Genomic DNA, 24,052 nt, shown 5'->3' on the forward strand with positions numbered 1-24,052 from the left:
ATTCATTTTTAATCAATTTTTTTTGTAACACAGAAGGTTTTACCAGAAAAATGCAACTCAATATGTATTGCCCAGGTTCTGCAGATTTAGGAAATATCCCACATGTGGCCCTAGTGTGGTAATGGACTGAAGCACAGGCCTCAGAAGAAAAAGAGCACCTAGAGGATTTTGGGGCCTTCTTTTTATTAGAATATATTTTAGGCACCATGTCCAGTTTAAAGGGCTCTTGCGGTGACAAAACCGTGGAAATCCCCCAAAAGTGACCCCATTTGGGAAAATACATTTCCACAAGCACTAAAGGATAAAAAGCATCACAAAATTTGTAAAGAAATTTCTCCCGAGTAAAACAATACCCGACATGTGGTCATAAACGGCTGTTTGGACACATGGCAGGGCTTAGAAGGGAAGGAGCGCAATTTGGCTTTTGGTGCTCAAATTTAGCAGGAATGGTTTGCGGAGGTCATGTCGCATTTGCAAAGCCCCCGAGGGGACAAAACAGTGGAAACCCCCAAAAGTGACCCTATTTTGGAAACTACACCCATTTGAGGAAATTATCTAGAGGTAATGCAGAAACTATTAGAATAGGCCGTAAAAATTTAAATCTAAATTTTTTTCAAAGAAAATGTAGGTTTAGGAAAAAAAAATTCATTTCCACAAGGACTAAAGGAGAAAAAGCAATTTCTCCTGAGTACAGCAATACCCCATATGTGGTAATAAACGGCTTTTTGGGCACACAGTAGGACTCAGAAGGAAAGGAGTGCCATTTGGCTTTTGGAGTGCAGATTTTACTGGATTGGTTTCTGGGCGCTATGTTGCATTTGCAAAGCCCCTGTGGGACCAAAGCAGTCGAAACCCCCCAGAAGTGACCACATTTTGGAAACTTAGGCGGTGCCTAATCGGCTTCCGTAATGGCAGAGCAGGAGGCCATTGTTCGAGAGCCCTGATTGCATGGCAGGGCTGGCGATCTTCTAGCAACCTCTAAGATGCAGCGATCGCTGCATATGAGGGGTTAATGGCAGGGATCCGAGCTAGATCCGGTTCCTGCCGTTACAGGTGGATGTCAGCTGTAACATACAGTTGTCATCCACCGCTGATGACGCCGGCTCAGCTCCTGAGCCGGTGCCATCTTGCCGTTGGCTACGGAAGCCTTTCAGGCCCCGCCGCCGGGTGGGAGGCTGGAAGTTTTCTGTGCTAGGCAGACCGGGAGGCCAGTATTAGGCCTCCGGTTGCCATTTCAGCCACCGGAACCCCAGCAATTTCATTGCTAGGGTTCCGATGAAATGCATGCAGCGATCGCGTTTGAGCGTTGCATTTAAGGGGTTAATGGCGGGAATCTAAGCTCATTTCCGTCCCCGCAATTACAGCCGGATGTCAGCTGTAAGATACCGCTGACATCCGGCGATGGGGGCACCGACTCAGCTTCTGAGCCGGTGTCCACCATTTGTCGTATGGATACAGCAAAATGCGGGATGCACTAGCTTTCCATGACGTATCCATACGGCAAATGTTGGGAAGGGGTTAAACAGATACCTTGATAGACTAAGGTGATGGATACCTCCATTTTTAATGTAGATGTTGGAATTTTTTCGGGCGTATACATTAAGGAGACAAAAAAAAAATCTTGATATGAACATAGTCTTAAGGTTTTTACACTGGCCAATTATCAGGCAAACAACCGCTCAAAAAATGCTCGTTCCTGGTAATTTCCATGTGTAAACAGGGAAGCGATCAGCAGATGAACGAGCAAATGCTCATTCATCTGATGATTGTATCGTTTTAAAAGTGTAAAATATTATCATTGTCGGCAGCACATCTCCCTGTGTAAACAAGGCGACATGCTGCTTACATTCTACTAATGTATGGGGACGAGGGATCAGAGTAACGAGCACTCGTCCCCATATATAGCTCCTTGTGAAAGGAGCAAACGAGCGCCGATCAACGAGCTGTCTCTTTGATCGGCGCTGATTTACGCGGCCTAGGACGGGCCATGTAAGAGGACATTTAGAGCTTCATAAAAAAACTGCAAACTGGTAGTTTTGTGAAACACAACAATATAATCTGGTGTTATGTAAATCCAGTTCAGCTTCCAGATGGTGATCTTCTAATCAGCCCAAGCCAACCTCTGCATGGCGTCATTGTGAATGCTGATTGAAAAACCGGCACTGCATGCCCGCTCTGTAACATTCAATAGAGTAAGTAAGAAAGGTATTGGTAGTCTAAAATGCCTTACACTATTCCCTGTATATAGGAAGCTATAAATATCCCTGTCCGCTTCTTCCTGAACAATATTTATACATATTTAGGTTTTATGGTTTTAGGCCAAATTCACACAGGTTTTTGGCGCGGTTTTTGACGCAGAAACCGTGCCAAAAATACGCCCGAAATCTCCTCCCATTGATTTCAATGGAAGGCGGAGGCTTTTTGTTTTTTCAGAAAAAAAAACGCTCGCAGGAAAAAGAATCGACATACTCTTCCCACGTTTCTGTCTCTGACCTCCCATTGAGGCAGAGACAGCGTTTTTCACAGTGTTTTAGGCCGGATTCACATGAGCGTGTTCGGTCCGTGATATGCGGTCTGTATGTCGGCCGCATTTTCCCGTACCGAACACACTGCAGGGTGCCGGGCTCCTAGCATCATAGTTGTCTATGACGCTAGGTGTCCCTGCCTCGCTGCGGGTAAACTGTCCCGTACTATAATTATGTGTTCAATACGGTACAGTAGTTCCGCGGGGAGGCAGGGAGACCTAGCGTAATACATGACTATGATGCTAGGAGCCCGGCACCCTGCAGTGTGTTCGGTCCAGGAAATGCGGCCAACATATGGACTATATATCACTGATCAAACACGCTCGTGTGAATCCGGCCTTAAGCCTGCGCCGCTCACTGGCTGAAAAACGCTGCAAAGAAAGTGCGGGCAGGTCAAAATCTGAATCAAAATTCCTTCAGGAATTATGTGGCAGATTTTTCTGCCTGCAAAAAACTGTGTGAACATACCCTTATTTAAAAGGATTTCTTCAAGAAGCAGCGCCACTCTTGTCTATGCGCTGTCTGCCAAGCTGCCCATGGGCATACACAGGCGGTAAGTGGCACCTGCATTCTGCTGATGGATTTACAGGGCATAGGTAAAACATTTAATTTCCCTCCAGCCTTGCTGGGAATTGAGATAATCAGAATATATTTGGTAATTGCTATATATATGCCTTGTTGTATCTACACTTCAGCTTTTGCTGTGATTCCGCTGGCACATCCGTGGCAGAAATCCTAGTTTCAGCCTCCGATTTCTGCCGTGGGTTTTCTTAGAAACTCACGGCAGACTTGCCTACATGTGTGAACATACTCAATGGCAAAAATTCTAATAAAACCCATTGAAAGCACATTTTACACTAAAATATCCCATCTGTATTATTGGTGGTAATGCCAGTACGGGACAGTGACTGTTGCACCTCCATAGGAATGCATTACAACAAATGAATTGGTCAATGCAGTTATGCCACTTTTATGGAATAGCTACTTTAAAAAAAAAATTAAATATGGAGTTTGTCAAAAAGTATTTATGAAGGTGACCTTCTTCCACACAAACTTGATGATGTTTAGTAACGTGTCACGTATTACAACAGGGAATACAGCAGGTTACAATACTTCACACTGGCGTACTTTTTAGGTTACGTTTCGCTGCAACTTTGGAGTGACTTGCAACAGTCCTGAAACAGCCGCACTACAATAGTGAATGGGGACCATGGCGGTCATGTGACTAATAAGTGACATTGACCCTTTCTGTTTAAAAAAAAAAAAAAAAATGTGGCTCCCATGTGGCACGCTTGCTTGGCTGTTTCCATTAGTCCCATAGAAGTGAATATCGAGAACTACACGCGCTGCCACCTCCATTTGTTTTCCCCGTGGACTGTGGTTGTACATAAATGTCGGAGATTGAATACTTCTTTATAGCAGTCTTCACACTACAGACCAGGTCCCACTGCTAGGACCAAGTGCGCTTTGTTGTTTCCATATGTCCCATTCACTATAATGTGACCCCAGGAGCGCCCGCCTCTCCACTGAGGATGTGGGGCCATGTCCACTAGTTCTTGGTCTATTGAGGGTTGCAGAAGTGGAGCCCCCAATTGCATTAACCCCATTATTGCATATCCTATGGAAATGTTTGTAGTGAGGAAACCCTTTTAAGACACTTGAGCAGTAAATGTTTGGATTTTAGAAACCTGATGAAGAAGTTTCTGGACTTGGCAATTTGCTTGATAGAGTTATGATGTGATGGGTATAAGGGAGGGCACAGGGTGCAGCGTGGTGGGAGAAGGTGTCCCCCTCACCCCGGAGGAGGAGGTGGTGAGAGTGGTAGTAAAGCTGCGCATGCGCGGAACTCGGCGGCTGGAGCCGGGACGGCGGAAAGCGCAGTGTGTAAGGAGCTGGGCTCAGGCTGGCATGTCCGCTCAGTGGTCTCTGCACCGGCATGATCCTGCCCCTGTACAGAGCATCGGAGGCTGAGCGCAGACACGTGTAGGGATCAGCACTTGCTACAAGTTTACTTCAGGAGTGACAGAGCCGCAGCACTGCGGGATGTGCAGCCTGAGGACTGGACGGGAGAGCGGCAGCCACTGAGTTTATGTGCCGGTGTGGGCAGAGCAGGGCGGGCAGCGCTGCAGAACAGTTCCCCATGACCGTGAACAGCACGTTACCCGGGGACGGGCAGGCAGGAAGCGGGCACCACTGTACGTTCTGTGGGGGGAAGATGATCCCTCATTTCTCCGAAAACTCCGTGATCTCTCAGAACACCATCAATCAGCTGTAAGTAGCGCTCAGCAATGATCTGGTTGCTGAATGTAGTTGGTAAATTTTGTGTCGTCTAGTTTGGTGATCTGGTTATAGTTTGGTAATCTGTGGTCTGGTTGATTTGGTCATCGGTTTATTGATCTGTGGTCTGGTTTGCAACTAAACTTTTCTCGAGCTGGAGCTATGGATATGTAGTTAGGACATTTTACCATTACCGTGTTTGCTGTACTAAGATTTCTTACCGCAGATCCTCCATTCATCTCTGATTCCTATTGTCCATGAGTGCTGTACCATACTATTGGGTTAGGGCTTCTAGGAGTCGGTGAATGTAAGGAGTCTCACACCATGAAGTGAGTAAGACTCAGCTGGATTCTTGGCAGTCAAAAAAAGAAGAAAAGATGGAAGTGACTTGTGATGTAAATCATTTAAAGCTGCAAAAAATCCTGACAATAAATGGTCTCCTCTTCCTATACAACAGGCAGCAGATAATAGAACTGAAGAGTGAAAAATAAAGCGATGCCAGACCATGCAGGATAGATAGTGCAGCTGCTGCTCGGGGGTCTTATTATGTATCGTTTACTACTTCTCCCTCCTAATGTCTCATCCCAGGGAGCTTGTCCCCGGGGCACATAGACAATAGATACATACATAAGACAATAGATCTTCTACCCTCGTGCCCACTTCAGGGAATCTTGCCACAAGCGTCTATTGATACAGAACTCTACTCAATGGGCTTGTTTCATTCTTACATACAGCAGAGGTCTTGTACAACTCCGAGAGCTGCTGAAAGCTCTATCTCGTATGTGTGTGTATATATATATGGACCCAGTGTGTATGGAGAAATTCTATCCGATGGATCATGCCAAGATATGCATAAAAAAAACCTACATGCCTTGGAGGTTGGCATATGGAGGTATAGTAGATGGCTCATGCTCATTGAACCTAGGCAGGCCTATTGCAGCTCCATACAAAATGGAGTTGTAATATGACCATGTGCATTCGCCCTTAGGGCTTATTCAGACGAACGTATAATACGTCCGTGCAACACGCGTGATTTTCACGCGCATCGCACGGACTTGTTAGTCAATGGGGCCGTTCAGACTGTTAGTGATTTTCACGCAGCGTGTGTCTGCTGCGTAAAACTCACGACATGTCCTATACTTGCCCGTTTTTCGCGTATCACGCACCCATTGAAGTCAGTGGGTGCGTGAAAACCGCACACGGACGCACTTCCGTGTGCAGCGCATGATGCGCGCTACAGTAGTCAAAACTATGAATGAAAACAGAAAAGCACCATGTGCTTTTCTGTTTACAAACATAAAAACAGTGTCATAATGATGGCGACTGCGCGAAAAACACACAGCCACGCATCATATGCTGCTGACACACACCGCTTTTATGGACCTATTGCGCGCACAAAACGCAGCGTTTTTTGCGTGTGCAAAACGCACACGCTCGTGTTAATCCGGCCCTAGACAGATCCTGGGAGCCATGAATTTAAGTTCTCCTAAACTTTTATTGACATCTGACTTTGTGCATTGTTCTATTGATGTCCATGAATGTTCTTGTGGGCCACTAAAGTCCCAGTGTCTTATTGTGCAATTTTGAGACGTTTGTTTTAACCATGGCTCCACAGATGACACACTGCACAGTTTCCAAGTTCATATCAAAAGCAGTTATAGTTCTTTTTTGTTTGTCATAGTGACAAATAAGATGGCTTTGAATATGTCAGGACTCCATAGTAGCCGTGGGGTCTTTTCTTATCGATCTGCCATTTAATGCACTTTATTACCTTAGTCATGTTAAATATTTAATGTGAATCTGCTCTACTTTTTTTTTTTTTTTTTTGGGATCCGGCAAACTTGTATCTGTGTGTGTGTGTGTGTGTGTGTGTATATATATATAAATAAATATAATGTTGGTTAACAGGGCAGATTTGGTGTTCAGAAGGCTAGGAAATGTGGTTGAAAGCCCCGGTGGGAGTTGTGATGGTGGCTATATTGGATGTCTATTGGCTTTCCTAGAAACAAAACTTCTATTCACCAGTTTCTTAATTTGTTCTAACAACTTAACTTGACAAAATGTGACCACTTAAGAGTTTCTAATTAATTGACACTGTTTTGCGTCAGCGTACCTTTTTTTTATCTCTTTCTATACAGAATAATGTAGTAGACTGTGCTATTCTATACAGATGTTTTTTTACAATGACATCTGCCACTGTATGCTTTTACACTGGTATATGTCACAGCCCTGTCGGAGGTTTACGACATCCAGGGCGTAGGGCTGTAGCGTGATGTGAATGAGCCAGGAGTGTTCAGTGGTGCCACATTAGCCACTTGGTAATTAGCCGTCTATCGTTTTTCTGTTTTCAGCATGTGCATTGCATTTTCTGTTATCTATTACTCTACAGACTTGTGAATAGAAAGCATTACCTCAAGTGCAAAGTCTAGCAGACTTGTTAATCATGTCCTGTGTTTCTGGGCTCTGTGTACCTAGCGAGTTGTCATACAAGAGGCGTCACTTGTTGGCACACATGGGATCCCTGATTTTGGTCATGTTACTTTTGACACCCATTGGAAAGGTAACATACTGGACAGCTCAGGGCTCTTAGGATACATTCACGTGTCAGATTTGTTGCAGAAATTTCTGTTATTGATCCATAAATCTCAATAAGGTTTGTAAAAATCCATACATACAGTATGGTGCAGAAACAACCCCATTCAGACGTATGAAACAGAGTTTCCATTGAAGAAATGTAATGGACAAATCTGCTGCTTGTAAAAATACCCTTTAAAAGTGGTCTTCCCATAATCATTATTTATCACCTATACACAGGATAGGTGATAAATATCTCATCGGTGGGGGTTTAACCTCTGATCACGAGAAGGGGCTTACCTTGCCGTTCCTGGGAGCCCCATATTAATGAAGCGATAGTGCGCATGCTTGACCACCGCTCCATTCGTTTCTTTGGGGCTGCCTAGCACAATATTCGGCAGCCCCATAGAAATGAATAAAGCGGTAGCCGAGCATGCGCACTACCGCTCCATTCCTGTGGGGGTTCCAGGAACAGCAAGGTAAGCCTGTTCTCACGATTGGTGGGGTCCCAGCGGTCGAACCCCCACCGATCACATATTTATCACCGATTCTGTGGATGGGTGATAAAGGGGTTTTCCCATAATTAATATTTAAGTGACCCTGTAACCAGAATGCACCGTTTTGGCTGTCATTATGGGAGTTTAATTAAACTTTAATATTACTTTTGTGAGAAATGAGACCAATTAGATGCTCTTACAGTGATCTCTAAGGGTATGTTCACACGTAGTCAACAAAAACGTCTGAAAATCCAGAGCTGTTTTCAAGGGAAAACAGACCCTGCTTTTCAGACGTTTTCTGACCAACTCGCATTTTTCGCGGCGTTTTCACGCCGTTTTCGCGGCGTTTTTTACGTCCGTTTTTGGAGCTGTTTTCATTGGAGTCTATGAGAAAACAGCTCCAAAAACGTCCAAAGAAGTGTCCTGCACTTCTTTTGACGAGGCTGTATTTTTACGAGTCGTCGTTTGACAGCTGTCAAACGACGACGCGTAAATAACAGGTCGTCTGCACAGTACGTCAGCAAACCCATTCAAATGAATGGGCAGATGTTTGCCGACGTATTGTAGCCCTATTTTCAGACGTAAAACGAGGCATAATACGCCTCGTATACGTCTGAAATTTGGCCGTGTGAACATACCCTAAGGCCTCATGCACACGACCGTAGCCGTGTGCACGGCCGTGATTTTCGGGTCGGCTGTCAGCGGACTGTCAGCCGCAGGCCGCCCGCACATGCACATGGCCGCGGCCATTGTTTTCAATGAGCCCGGACCGCAGAACCGGGCCGTAATAAGACATGCCCGTTCTTTCTGCGGTCCGGGCTCCCGGGCCGTGCACGGACCGCAAAAACTACGGTCGTGTGCACGGCCCCATAGAAAAGAATGGGGCCGCAATTCTCCCGTGGATTTTCGGGGGAATTGCGGCCGCAAAAACACGGTCGTGTGCATGAGGCCTAAAGCTCATGGTGTTAGATTCACCGCTCTTACCAATCGCCTATCTGAATATACTGTCAAGAACAGTCCTATAGTGTTATCTGAATTATTCCGATTTGTCGCGCTTTGGACAGTTGTCTTCTAACCAGGCAGAGGTTTGGAGAATATATTATGTAATTGATATTTAGGCAATTACTTGGTACATTGTGGTAAGTTTACCTAATGGGAACCTACACTTTTTGCAAGTCCGAAAATTGACTTGAATTCAGTAGTAGCGTGTGAAGTAAAGAGCTGTCTTTTATTTTTTATATATTTTTTTAGTGTGTTTACTTCTAGGATTATGTGCGGTTATATTTTTATCTGGTCTTTCGACATGAAGATCACAGGTCGGCGCTGGTTATACAGGCCTGACTAGATGAAATTATCACTTATGCAAGAGTAAGTATTTTTAGGATTTCTTGTTAGAAAAGTATTACCCAGAAGGGTTATTTGAAGTGGAACATTTAGCAAAACATAATAGAAGCAAATTTGCTGGGAGCCAGTATTAACGGAGACCTGCTGACTAACTGGTACTATATAAAGTGCGGCTATTATTATTTACCCCATCAGCTAATTATGCATGTTTGTCCAGTAGTGCATAAGTAGCTGCCAAACACTTCTGGTGCCCCTTATCTCCGTGGGAAACAAAAGTATCATACAGTGTGAATCCATTTTGTCAGAACCATCTTTCCCTTGACATAACATCTAGAGCTGGGGGAAGGGGGGAATCTCACAGCGTATCACACAGAAAGTATTCATGTGACTGGAATAGTGTTTATAAATATAGAAAAAAATACGTCTTTTCTCTGAAATAGCACCTCCCTTGCTGGAAGGCTGAGTCTGTTACTGCAGCTCAGCCCCAACCTTAATGGACCGGAGTTGCAACACTAGACACAGTACGTGACACGGTTTCTGGGGGGGGGGGGGATTTGCTAATGTTCTGTACCGAATAACAAAGCACAGTACAATGCAACTGAACAGGGGTCTCCCCAAATCCCATACACACTCAGTGGGGAAAATCCGGAGCACTCTGTCGCAGATTATTTCTGAGATTTGCTGTGAATTACACTCATTGCGATGTAAAGGGTAAAATCTGTGGCAAACGTGCTTTGAAATCCACATGTAACCGCGAGTTTCAGGGCATCCCAACTGCAGAAAATATCTGCTGTGTGTGCACACGGCCTTCATCTTTATTAGTGTATTTGCTGCTGACCACCGGCTCCGGGCTGAGCAGTAAACTCATGGCATTAGCAGGTCCTGTAATTATCCATATGGCGGCTCCCCGAGCGCTTGCTCCAGTCTACACATCTACAATTTGTTTTCAAGTTAATAATTAATAGAATAGTTTTGTTTTTCCTGTAGACGGCTCAGCTGCTCATAAAGTTTTAAGATTGTGAGATCCGATTTTACATTTTTTTTTTCCGCTTCCATTTATTTACAACATAGGGAGCTCAGTACATTTTTAAAAAACCTGACACAAGGAATCTGTTGACCAACACAAAAATTGTGCATCATAAGCAAGTCAGATGTTACACAAAGGACAATAGTTGTAGGCTGCTATTCATTGTTGCCCAAAAACCGTAAATATTCATATCCAGTCACCCACATGTGGCATTACATTATAGAAGCCCTTGTGATGTCCTATGACATTATAAACCCATTCTTGTCCAAGCAGCTATTTGATTTGAACCGTCTCAAGATGATATCAGTCATGATTTTTCTTCATGCAGTAAGCGAAGGTATTTTTCAACTTACCGGGTAAGTGACCACCTTGACCTTGGGAGGTCCTTTTATACAATAGCGGTAATATTGAGATTATACAACAAGGGTCTCCTGCTTACTCCGTTTGCAGCGAGGGTGGCGGTCATTTTCTGGTTAGTTGGAGGGTTCATTGGTTTGGTGACTTTGTTGTTTACTTTTGTATTGTCTTTTATATTGGAGGCTCTTTACAGGTGAGACGATGAACACTATATGAGAGCGGAAAGAACTGTAGAGTTTTGCACTATAGCTGCTGCTGTTGGTATTGTCATTCAACCAAGCAGTGAAAGTCGCATGACCGTGGTTCGAGAACCTGTTGACCTAACACATGGTTTGTCTTCTTGGAAGCCCAGGTTCTAGGAAAACCTCTCAACTGATCACCAGCCATTGTTCTAAGATGTCAACGTACGGATAAGAGGAGCTCAGCAGGCTGGTGATCGGCTTTAGATTTACGGAGAGGACAGGCCACGTACTATTGTATTCACTTTCACACTCCTTCAGTTGTGTGATGGGGGCAGGGAAGGTCTTCAGATACCGCACTAGATAACATCTGTTTGATGGCTCAAGCTCATTAATTTGTTTTACATTCAGACTTTATAAATTGGATTGGGGGATGGGAGAGGTCTAAATTTCTACATTTTATCTACTCTTGGCATTTCACGTTTTTTATTATAGGCTGTTCTGAATGTTTTTTTTGTTTTTTATGCATTGATATCTTGGTATGAAATAATTTTCCCATGGAAAATCATTACCATCTTTGCAAAAATCTTTACGTTTCCCCACATAGGGAATTTGAATGTTGTTGCTTGCATTTATTATTCTTCCTTACTTGATTGGAGATTATGTATTTCTTTACTAGTTTAATATTAAATCTTCATTTTTTTTTTAAAGCCTTCGTGTCCAGTTTTTAGAGTTATTGAGGGCCTAGTAAGTATATCTGCCTGTGGACCAGATGTCCGCAACCTTTGGCACTACAGCGGTTGTGAAACTACAACTCCCAGCATGCCCTGACAGCCGAAGACTTTATTCCAACCAGAGGCAGTCAGGGCATGCATTAAATTGTAGTTTCACAACGGCAGGCGCGCTGAAGGTTGCGGACCCTGCTGTGGACAGTCTAGAAGGGTCACTAAAAAGACAAAGCCCTATTTAAGAAGTTCTTTAACCACCATCTCAAGATGCATTAGGTTGTTTTTCTCTAGTCATATGGTTTTTGTATAGATGTAAGAACCTATCGCTTAAAAGGATACTTACTATCACAATAACCTGCAGAAGTACCACTAGCTTCTAAAATAGAACGGATACATCTATTGTTTATTACCCACACTGGCCAAAAGTTCCCTATTTTATCAGACCGTCCATAAATGTACAGGCGGTTGGCGATCCATGTTCTACAGATGATTCTACAATTTTATATGGTTTGATGTTTATTTTTAATGTTAAGAATATATACGCCGTATTATGAGACCGGCTCGCTCTGAAGTGTTCTTCAAATCCTTGTGTCATGCACCGCCCCCTCTAGGTATAATCGTGTATTCACTTTTAATGGAAAGTATTGTCTATATGGGTGTTTGGGCAGATATATTATACTATAATTGATGACTTGTCAATTGACTACTAAACATGAAGTCTTTAAAGTAAAGTTTATGAATACGTTACAGATTTAATATAAATTGGTGGATAGCACTCTGTGTATTTAAAAAAATAAATAAATAATTTTTTCAATATGTGGTGATATGTTGTGTATCCACTTACCTGGTGCTGTATTTCATGGGTAGTTGTGCTGTTCTGGGCCTCCGTGGGGTCTGACTCCCTAGATCCTACAGCGTTTGCTATAGTGACCGGTAATCCATGTTTTAATGCAAGTCTGGGAGCTTCTTTGTGAATCTCATAGACTTGCATTGAAGAACTAACCTCCGGTTTCTTCAACAGACGCTGTAAAATTGAGAGGGTCAGGGTATGTTCACACGGCCAAATTTCAGACGTATACGAGGCGTATTTTGCCTCGTTTTACGTCTGAAAATAGGGCTACAATACGTCGGCAAACATCTGCCCATTCATTTGAATGGGTTTGCCGACGTACTGTGCAGACGACCTGTTATTTACGAGTCGTCGTTTGACAGCTGTCAAACGACGACGCGTAAAAATACAGCCTCGTCAAAGAAGTGCAGGACACTTCTTTGGACGTTTTTGGAGCTGTTTTCTCATAGACTCCAATGAAAACAGCTCCAAAAACGCAGCGAAAACGGCGTGAAAACGCCGCGAAAAATGCGAGTTGGTAAAAAAACGTCTGAAAAGCAGGGTCTGTTTTCCCTTAAAAACAGCTCTGGATTTTCAGACGTTTTTGTTGACTACGTGTGAACATACCCTCAGAGTGAAGATCACTTCATCCAGCGACGGCCTGGTTTATACGCAACAATACGCTTGTCACCACATAAAACCAGGAGGTCGATGGGATCCAAAAAACAAACAAACTGTAGTGCCCCTTTAAACGCTTGGATAGAGCCCTGTATGTTTGGTTGTCCTTGTGGTGCTATACAACATCAGTCTGTGCAGTATTCTGTGGAAGGATACTATAAATGAAGGTGTTAGGTCATGTCCATGTGAGGCGTAAACACTGCAGAATTTGCGCCTGTATTTTCTGTGCTGAAAGGCCGCAGCATTTTTACAAGAGAAATTGACATGCTTCGTATCGAAAATGAATAGAGCGAGTCAATTTCCACACGTCTTTTTGTTCAGGTTTTTTCTACAGCATGTGGATGAGATTTGTTAAAATCCCATTCACTTTGCTGTTACTGTAATACACTGCAGAATGTACTACGTGTGAACATGGCCTTGGTGGCAGATTTAGTCGCGGAAATTTTGTGCTGCCGAAAACCCGTTCCGTTTATCTGAGTGAAACGTGAAAATCCCTGCACCTGTCACAGAAAATTTCTGCAACAAAATCTGCAGCGTGTGACTGCACCCATACTTGGGCCTCACAGTAGGTGTGAATTGGTTGTAAATGACTTGATGCAGCCATGTCTATAAAGAGCAGGTGAGAGTGATGGACCTGAGTGCGATGTCCACACATCCAGTTTTTTTAGTACTTATTCGGGGTTCATCTCCTCTCCATTCCTCAGAGCACGACAGTCCACTACCTAATTCAGACAAAGTCAAAGGGGGCTGGGTTCTTTTTTCAGCTGGGAAGTTCTGGGCATACCACAGCTAAATATAGTGTTGTCTACACTTGACTAATATGGAAAGGGACAGTATATTGACCTTAGGCAATCTCCCCGTCAGCTTACAGTAGACGCCCTGTCGCTTGCATTGAAATGCTTCATAGATGTTCTGACAGAGACCGTGTTGCTGACTGCCAGCTGGACACATTTCAGTTAAATACTAAAACGCTGAAGCTCTGGGATGTTGGGTTTATACAGGAAAAGTACTCGGAGGGGATTTCTGTGCTCCACCAATTCCAGTTTTGTTGTTTTGCGTTTGATTTCTTTATAAATCAATGCAAAATTATTTTCGGGAGTGCAGGAAAGCTGGGTGACAACCCAAATGACCGCTGTAATGGCATCCATATTGGTTGTCACCCAGCTCTCCAATAATCTTCTAGCAAATAAACAAATGCAACTAAATTACACTTGACTGGGAAGGACAACTCGAGCTTATTTTTACGGCCTTGTTTTATTTTAGCAGCACATATGTTTTAGCACTTATTTCTAATAGTGGAAACAGATGAAGAAAATATTGTGGTATTTCAATTGGTCGGAGTGTGACTATTATGCCTGTGTTTTATCCTGACTGGGAATATGCTTTCTCCAACCATCTTGCATTAAATGTCGGCCATTAACAAGCTGGTTACATTGGTATTATTTTGATACCACATATTACGTTATAACATGCCAAATGTAAAAGTTCCCTAACTTTCCATTCATTTATCTCTTGCGATGAAACGTGTGACCGACCCTTGGTTTGTTCCAGAACAATTTCTCGGCTTGTGACCCCACAGCTGTTTTTGTGAAAGGGCGGCCCTGTTTGAAAATGCTAAATATTTTAATGTCTTGTGTTTTAAAAATAGTAACAATGCGGGAAGAAGTCTGTTATGGGCCCTTGTTTACTACTGCTCATCAGGAAGCCATTTTGTGGAACACTGTAAACCTATTCATGAGGATGCAGCTTGTCTATTCATGAAGAACTAGTGACTAATCTGCTGCATTAGGCTTTGATGTCTGTGGTTTTCATTACATTGATAAGCCTTTGTTGTAATGAAGATTTCTTTATTGCATCCACAACAAAATGGCTGACTAGATCACGTCCCTCACGCAGGTCATTGTTTTTGGTGGTTAGTAATGTATGTGTGTAAAAATGATAAAATTAACAAGGAAATGGCACTGGCCGGCCTCATGGATGAGATCCAGATAAAAAGTGGAGTAGTTACCCAGCGCAGCCAATCAAATGACAGCTTTCATTTTTATTTATTGTAGGTAAGAAAAGTAATGTTGATTGGTTGCTACGGGTAACTTCTTCACTTTGTCTGCACTCGTTTTATGTATGATGCCCGATGTATTTACTGTCCTCCCCCCGCATGTATGATACATTTTCCGCATCTTTTCTCTTCTTTATACCACCTCTATGACTTTGTTTTGAGCCACACCCCCTCTTTCACTAAGCCACACCCCTTTTGAGACTTTATTTTTATTTTTATATATATATAATATAAAAAACTTTTAGTGGGAAGCAAACCTCTGTTCTTTTTGGCGGATTTGCTTCCTAAATAGGTATGAAGTGACGCCATGCGCCAGAAAAGCGCCACATTCCAGCTCATTTTACTACAAGGCCTAGGCGTCTGCCCCACTATGTTGCTATTCTACACTGACGAACCACATGGTACACCTCTGTTAGTGAATGTGGGCCTGATATATAAAAAAAAACTATTGCATACAAAAAGTCACAGTCAGACTGCTGAAAGGGGTTATTTTTCAAAATCGGCTGCAGGGCAGGGGATTGTGTAAATGAATAAACTAGCAGATACTCCACTCCTGTAGTGCCCACCGCACCAGCACGGAGACCCATGGCTCCAATCTGTTGCATCGGTCATGTGCCGTTCATGGCAGCATCACCACTGAAACCAGCAATTGGCTGCAGCAGCATGTGACCGATCAACGGCATGTGACTGCTGCAGGAGCTATCGGGTCTCCGCACTGGAGCTGGGGGCATTTTAGGGGGTGAAGTCTCTGCCAGTTTATTATTTTACACCATCCCCTGCCCTGCTGCTGATTTTGAAAAGTCTTGTATTTTTTTTCTCTGCGCTTACTGTTTTTTGGAAACCTAAAGTGCATCCTGTATATAATGGAATGTGTTTATGTATAGTTAATTTTATTATTACTATTCAGAAGTTATTTGTTAAATGCGTTACCTGCGGATCAGTACAATGTGGCTTCACGTACCGTGGTCTGGGTCTCGCTGGGCTTGCCCACGCTCTGCTTATAACAGGAAAGGGTTAATGTACAGCGCTGCCCTGTTAATTCTTGCACACATGCTGAGGTCTTTGGTTCACAGATGTTTCATGCAAATCTACACTTTTACAGAACGCGTTCCCACGCTCAAGTGTTCTGTTCATATTCTGCGCTCTGAAGACTGTCCCGTTACAATTTCACCCTGCTGCATCTTTTCTCTGCTGTTCCTCAATCTTTTTTTCTTTTGATGGCTTGAAAAAATGTCTGCCTTTTAATCCACTCTAATCTAGATTTGCGCTGATTTTGTGGCAGCCATGTTTCCTGATGATATTATACTACAGATTCCATCTGGGGCCCCATGACATTGTCCAGAATCCTCTGCTGACACAGGAAGAGTCGACATTTCCAGGCCAAGGAAATGTGCTGAAAAAGACTCTGAAGCTTTGGAGAGGAAGCAGGCAGATACTCTGCTTATCTTCATTTCTGCAGAAAGCCAAAAGCTGATTTCTCACGCTTCCTCCTTCCATCACTATAAACCATACACTTGAGGGATGAAGCAGGACGCTCAATTTCTTCACTACCAGTATATTTCCATCAAAAGTAAAAAAGCTCACCATAAGCCCTAAAATTCTGTTTCAGCTGTTTCTTACTGCCTCCAGCGCTGTGCTCTGCTGTTTCCGCAGGACCCATAGACTTTGAATGAAGCAGCACCGCGCATACCCTCCGCTTCATTCAAACTCCTCCTAGCCGCCATATTGCGGCTAGGGTGACCAGGGTCTCCATTTCTGGCGATCGGTGGAGCTCAGAGTGGTTGGACCCCGACAGATCTAGCATTTTTCACCTATCCAGTGGATCGGTAAAAAATGCTGGAGGCTGGAATACCCCTTTAATAGAGGAGGGTCCTCTGATCCCTAATCCTTATTTCTTGGTCAGAGTGGAAAGTGGTTATAAAGACCATCTCTTACTCTGGAGGACCTGTCCTGTCCTGCATTACACAGACAACCCATTGACACTAAGAATGGACATTGTGTAATGCTTAATTTCTCCTGTTGTGGCGCTGAAGGGAAATTGAGCACTTACTGACACGTTTCCTGACAGATAACAGCTGATTGCTGGGGGTTCCAGCAGAGGGAGACTTTGTGATCCGCTTATTGTCCAATGATCCTTCTAACAGGCAGGGATTGTCCAAAGAAGCGAACTAATTTAATAGAAATGTTGCCTGGTTATGTAGTGATGGGACAGCTATGCACTGATGCAGCCGTGTGGCATGGCCTAGGAAGGATGTAAAGAGCTCCTATCAGCTTTTTATGAGCTATTGAAGGCATTTATTTTACAAATATTTGTATGTTGCAAAAAAAATAAGAAAATGAAAAAAAATATTCTATAATCTATATAAAAAAAATAATATTTTGCTTATATTCCCCAACAGAGTAGGTTCACTTTAAATGAGTGAACGTCTTTTATCTCTTGCTGGGCATATGTTTGTTATAGGTAGAATGGGAATAGATATTAGTTTTATTTTTGTTTTTATTGCGGCGGTGGTGTCAGGTGGAAGGAAAGCTCCCCAGTGAGGCCACCTTATCGTCATCCCGCATCACTTCCTCCCCATCTGGACACATCACACATGCCATACGGCAGATCATTACATACTAGAAGCTTCTCACGATGTTTAGCAATAATAATATAGTTTCCTCTTTCTTTTGAAGTGTGTTGCGGAAAAGCATCACTTCTGGGTCTGTGCCCGTTCTGCTGTGGGTTGAACCGAGGGTTATGGGAACAGAGTTGGCATAAGAGACTGTTACAAAACCCAGGTGCCGTTCTTTATTTGTTCTTCTTTAAATGGGGAAGTTGAAATGTTATAACTATTAATTGCAGTGGTGATCAAATGTTTTACCTTTTACATGGCGAAATACAAAGAGAATTATCCTAAGCGTTTAAAATAAATATAACAAAACTGTAAATTTTAACTCCTTGATATATTTTTTTTATTAAAAATGTTTTTGGATGATCCGTGAAATGGGCAGAATGGCTGCTAATACAGCTCACCCAGCTTTCCTAAACACCTGCATGGTAAATCTGCTTAGTTATGCATTGACATGGCATGTATCACTAGCCAGCGTTGCCATTCAGGATTCCGAGAAATCTGGGTGACAAGCTGTCTGAGCTAGAATAGAAGCCTTATTGGTTGTCATCTATCAACAGATTAAGTTAAGGTATATGAAGTTCACACTAAAGGTAATGCATGGGTTAATACTTAGGCTTCATTGCGCTGTTGTTCTGCTCCTATGACCGAAGTGCCAGATCTGTTGCACGACGGACACCAATGGCGCCCAACGGATCCCATTAAATTTAATGTGTTCTGTCGGGTTTCTATCATGGTGTCCGCCATTTTACTTGGCAAAATGTTGCGCTATGGTGTGCTAGATCACCGGATCCCTGGAGCCTCCTAGGCAGATGTGAACAGACCCTTACGTGTGATCTTTTTATTTAAGAGGTCTGTAAAGAAAGAAGTTTTAATCGCCAAATGAATAAACTTTTTCAGTCCGTAACCTGTTCCAGGCGTCTTTTCTTGGATTGAGGCTTCTATTGAGTCGTTTGTATGGCCAAGTGTTTTCTTGTAGCAACACCTGCTGCGGTTTATGTAACTGTGATTTTAAATGAATACGATGCATATCTGAGACTGATTGATTCAGCATGATTAGTAAAGAAAGGACTGTGACAGGTCCCTGTTACTCCGCAATCCCAGGCAGCTGTGCTGCTCCCAGCCGTGCGGTTCACTTTCAGGGCACCCCTTAAATACCTTACATGCTGCAGCACAGCTCTGCCTGCGGAGCACACATCCATCTGCTGGTCCCAGCGTTGAATTACTAACCTTTCAGTGTCCTTATTCTACAGGTTTATTATTTTTTTATAAAGTGTTGTACTGAAGAGCAGTACATAGAGATATATATATATATATATATATATATATCTATATATAGCTATATATCGTGTTAAGTTTCAGTCTTTATGGCAGCATCATCTTGGAGTATGGCTTCAGGTAGAGGAATTCTATATGTACACACCTTCATCCACAAAGCCGGCCATTCACTCCAGATACATGTCCAGTTCTGACAATTTCAACAATCTAATGTGTATGGGGGCCGCCTAGCTGGGGTCACGAGGGGAACAGTCCTTTTTTTTTTATCCAAGGAGATTAGATCCTCCAGAGGGATCTGGTAGGCGCTTATGCCCTCGCAGTAAACCTAGTAATCGGCTGATCCAAGATAGTTGTCAGCTTACTACTATATTATGTATTCTATGGGCTGGATGGGTATATAGATCCCTGTATATAGGGTGTATAGATCATGTTCTGAACAAATTGCATCGATTGGAAACAATTATCCCCCCCCCCCCCCCATGCCATTCAGGAACCAGATCAACATTCAGTATAACTTAGGAAGTGATTTGAACCTTAGATAATGGAGAACTCTTATTATTTCACATAAATGTAAGATTTGGTAATAAAACATAATTTCGGTCAGTATATTGCAGCATTGATTGATTTTGTTATTTGCTGTCATTTCAGCATCAGCGAAAGTTTCCTGACCGTGAAAGGTGCTGCCTTGTTCCTTCCACGTGGAAATGGCTCATCTACACCAAGGATCAGCCACAGGCGCAACAAACATGCAGGTAAAGACTGACTTGTTTATGAACTGGTTGTTTTGGGTTTTTTTTCCGCAATTTTCGTAATCGCAGAAAAGCTGCAACATTTTTGTAAAGACAGTGTAAAAGAGAACAACTCCTGGAAATAGACCCTTACAGGTATGCTCAAAACCCCCCCCCCCCCCCCCGCCACACTATCCTCCTGTAAAAAGTACGAAGTATAATATATAAAGTAAGGTCGTTTGAAAACCAGTGCATTTGTTATTACCCAGGAAATAATTGTATATTTATTCGTTTGTATTTATCAACTTATCAAAAAATGGGTTTGTGGAATACAATAATATTGTGAAGGTTTATAGCCATTTACACTTCGACACCGGTTTTGCAAGAAGTTCTCATTTATTTATATTTTGTATTTTCTCTTCGGTCTTGTCCACACGTTGCGGACCGGCTGTGTATTTTCAGTCTGGAATTGCGGATGGAAAATACGCAGCAGAATACAGTAGCTGTAAAGTGGGTGAGATTGAACAAATTTCATCCACATTCTGTGTAAAGTATCTGAGCAGAAATGAACCTGCGGTGCGTATTTTTCGTACCACAACATGTGTATTCCTGCTGTGGAAAGTGGACTGAATTGCTGCGTTTTTCAGCAATGTCACCATCTCCCAGCATAGCGAAAAACGCTGCAAAATCTGCACCATTTTCTGCAGTAAAATATGCAGGACATGGTGCGGTTTTTCCACAGCGGAATGTCTGCTAGTTCTAACGGAATTGCAGCAGAAGTTTTCTTCAGCAATTCTGTTACGTGTGGCCAAGCCCAGAAGAATGCCCAGTATAATGGAAAAATACAGCACAGCTGTAGATGCCTAACAGGCTGAGCTCAACCCTACATTATTCTATACGCGTATTGTCCGCTCATGAGACAATTATGATAAAATCTTGGATGTTCTCACGGCAAAACTGCTCTATTTATAAACTGGCTTCCCCTTTGATGCGTTTATTCTATAATTATTTAACTACTTTAGATTATGTACTATTTTAGAGCATGTCGGTAAGGTAAAACAAGCAAATATCCATAGGCTGCCACTGAATCATGCCATCTAGCGTTTCCATCACAATGAGGAGAGACATGTTAGACACAAGGGACAAACAAATACTTATTTTATAGAAAAATCCATGCAACATTTCACTTTATAATATGTCATATTTAAAGGTTAAAGAGGCTCTGTCACCAGATTTTGCAACCCCTATCTGCTATTGCAGCAGATCGGCGCTGCAATGTAGATAAGAGTAACGTTTTTATTTTTAAAAAACGAGCATTTTTGGCCAAGTTATGACCATTTTTGTATTTATGCAAATGAGGCTTGCAAAAGTACAACTGGGCGTGTTTAACGTAAAAGTCCAACTGGGCGTGTATTATGTGCGTACATCGGGGCGTTTTTACTACTTTTACTAGCTGGGCGTTCTGATGAGAAGTATCATCCTCTTCTCTTCAGAACGCCCAGCTTCTGGCAGTGCAGATCTGTGACGTCACTCACAGGTCCTGCATCGTGACGGCCACATCGGCACCAGAGGCTACAGTTGATTCTGCAGCAGCATCAGCGTTTGCAGGTAAGTAGCTACATCGATTTACCTGCAAACGCCGATGCTGCTGCAGAATCATCTGTAGCCTCTGGTGCCGATGTGTCCTCGCTCGTCTGACACTATGCAGGACCTGGGGAAGTGACGTCACAGCGTGATCTCTGGAGAACACGGCTGTGTCTGCACTGCCAGAAGCTGGGCGTTCTGAAGAGAAGTGGATGATACTTCTCGTCAGAACGCCCAGCTAGTAATAGTAGTAAACACGCCCCGATGTACGCACATAATACACGCCCAGTTGTACTTTTACTTTTCAACATGCCCAGTTGTACTTTTGCAAGCCTCATTTGCATAAATACAAAAATGGTCATAACTTGGCCAAAAATGCTCGTTTTTTAAAAATAAAAACGTTACTGTAATCTACATTGCAGCGCCTATCTGCTGCAATAGCAGATAGGGGCTGCAAAATCTGGTGACAGAGCCTCTTTAAGGCCAGGGCTACACACACTTTTTAGTGCTACTAATGGATTTTAACTCTTGAGTGACAGCTGCAGTCAAAGATTGCATGCAAGTCAATGTACTCATTTGAACTTTGGCTGTAGCTCAATAGTTAAAATCATTGAGAGATTTAATGGCAACCATATTGTCACCCAGGTTTTCTAAAAACCGAGACAACTTAGAAATGTTAGTGTTAAGAACCTCACTTGTGCGAAGTAAGGCCCTGCTCACATCTGCGTCGTGCCATTCCGTTGTTCTGCTTTGTTAGAGGAGCAAAATAAGAGAATACTGGAAGCAACAGTTCCGTTCACCACGGACACCTCCAGCGACCGATGGAACCCATTGACTTTCATGGGCTCCGTCTGCTTTCCAGAAGGTTGTCTGTAGTTTTACAGGAAACCATAGCCTGCGCTACTGTTGCCGGTAATCTCTGACAGATCTGCAGCGGAGGCCCCTAAAGGAGCCTCCAACGCAGATGTGAACGAGGCCCTAAGAAAAGCTGCCTGGGAGAAAGCTTCTCTATATACTATATAAATATATAGAATTATACTGAAAATACACGTCTGCTTATATTTAAAGCCGGGCAAAAACATTTCTTAATATATGTAATCTTATTGGCAGTGCATCAGAACTGTGTTGCTATCAGTGTGTGAAGAGTGGGAGAAGAGGGTTGCATTGACAATCCAACAAAATGGGCAGCACTTCGAACACATTTTATAAGTGGTCAGAAACTTGTAAATAACTCATGAAAGAATAAAGTAACGTTAAAACCAAGCACACCGTTGTTTTTCTTATGAAATTCTCGATAAGTTTGATGTGTCACATGACCCTCTTCCCATTGAAAAAACTAAAGTTGGATACAAAATGGCTGACTTAAAAATGGCCGTCATGGTCAACACCCAGCTTGAAAAGTTTCCCCCCTCCCATATACTAATGTGCCACAAACAGAAAGTTAATATCACCAACCATTCCCATTTTATTTAGGTGTATCCATATAAATGGCCCACCCTGTAGATTGTTTTTCTAAATAAAAAGTATCACTGTCCCCTACATTATAGCGCCCATCTCCTTATATAGGAGATAGGGCACTTATAATGTGGTGACAGAGCCTCTTTAAAGAGGCTCGGTCACCAGATTGTAAGTGCCCTATCTCCTACATAATCTGATCAGTGCTATAATGTAGATAACAGCAGTGGTTTTTATTTTGAAAAACTCATTATTGTGCAAGTTATGAACAATTTTAGATTTATGCGAATTCTTTTCTTAATAGACAACTGTGTATGACGCTGACCAATCAGTGACCAATCAGCATCATACACTTCTCATTGTTCCAGCCCAGCTTCTTTCACTGCACAATCTCACTGTAACAATGGGCTGGAACAATGAGAAGTGTATGACGCTGATTGGTCACTGATTGGTCAGCCTCATACACTTCTCTGTACAACAGCCAGTTGGTAAAGAGTAAAAACACGCCCAGTTGTCTATTAAGAAACTAATTAGCATAAATCTAAAATTGCTCATCACTTGCTCAAAAATGATTGTTTTTAAAATAAAAACCACTGCTGTTATCTACATTACAGCGCCGATCAGATTATGTAGGAGATAGGGCACTTATAATGTGGTGACAGAGCCTCTTTAATAACTGTGGATGAAGTTACTAGAGAAATAATCTTTGTATATAACTTTGCACAAAAAGCAATATTTGCTTTTTTTACCTTATTACAAAAAAAATGTAAAAAATACTTTAGGGCGGCAATGACACAATTATTCACCTGTCTAGTACAGGCTGTTGTATGTATGTTTGTATTCATGGATCTATGATATAGTTTGATCTTTTTTTTGTGTATTTTTTTGCCTGTGGAATAATCCAGTTATAACGCTGCTCTGTACTTCTAGGGGACCTTCAGCAACACCTCCAAGCCATGTTCACGCTCCTCCGCCCCGAGGACAACATCCGCTTGGTGAGTCTCTGACCGCTTCTTACTGACAACCTGACGATGATTCTGCTTCTGTCCTGAGAAAAAAAAAATCTGGACTCCTTGCATCCTAAATACACTTGGTTTAAGTTGCTACTGCAAGAAATATTACCAATTGATCTTAATGATACGTTGAGAACCTCATGTAAACACTCCTAACCCCTCATTTTAGTTGCTCTGGACTCTGTATAACAAACCGTACAGGAATGTCTGCCTGAAGGGCGCGCACATTCATATGATATTCCCATATATAATAACAAGCTTTGAGGTTTCTCACGTGGCAAATTCTACTAAAGCAGTCACTCAGAGCTGCC

General features: G+C 42.7%; 1 protein-coding gene across 6 annotated transcripts in view; it reads left to right on the plus strand.

Moving 5' to 3' along the window:
• SSH2 (slingshot protein phosphatase 2) overlaps nucleotides 1-24,052 on the plus strand; it is a 209,363-nt gene that overhangs the window by 152,763 nt on the left and 32,548 nt on the right. For 4 of the 6 annotated variants that reach the window (XM_075854338.1, XM_075854340.1, XM_075854341.1 and 1 more), the window contains 2 exons: nucleotides 19,610-19,713; nucleotides 23,659-23,723. In XM_075854338.1, the coding sequence (XP_075710453.1) occupies nucleotides 19,610-19,713; nucleotides 23,659-23,723 (169 nt within the window). Of the gene's footprint in view, nucleotides 1-4,404; nucleotides 4,797-19,609; nucleotides 19,714-23,658; nucleotides 23,724-24,052 lie in introns of those variants that run through there. The other 2 variants (XM_075854337.1, XM_075854339.1) reach the window with 1 other exon arrangement.

The sequence above is a fragment of the Rhinoderma darwinii genome, chromosome 2 (genome assembly GCF_050947455.1).
Source record: "Rhinoderma darwinii isolate aRhiDar2 chromosome 2, aRhiDar2.hap1, whole genome shotgun sequence".
Taxonomy (NCBI): domain Eukaryota; kingdom Metazoa; phylum Chordata; class Amphibia; order Anura; family Rhinodermatidae; genus Rhinoderma; species Rhinoderma darwinii.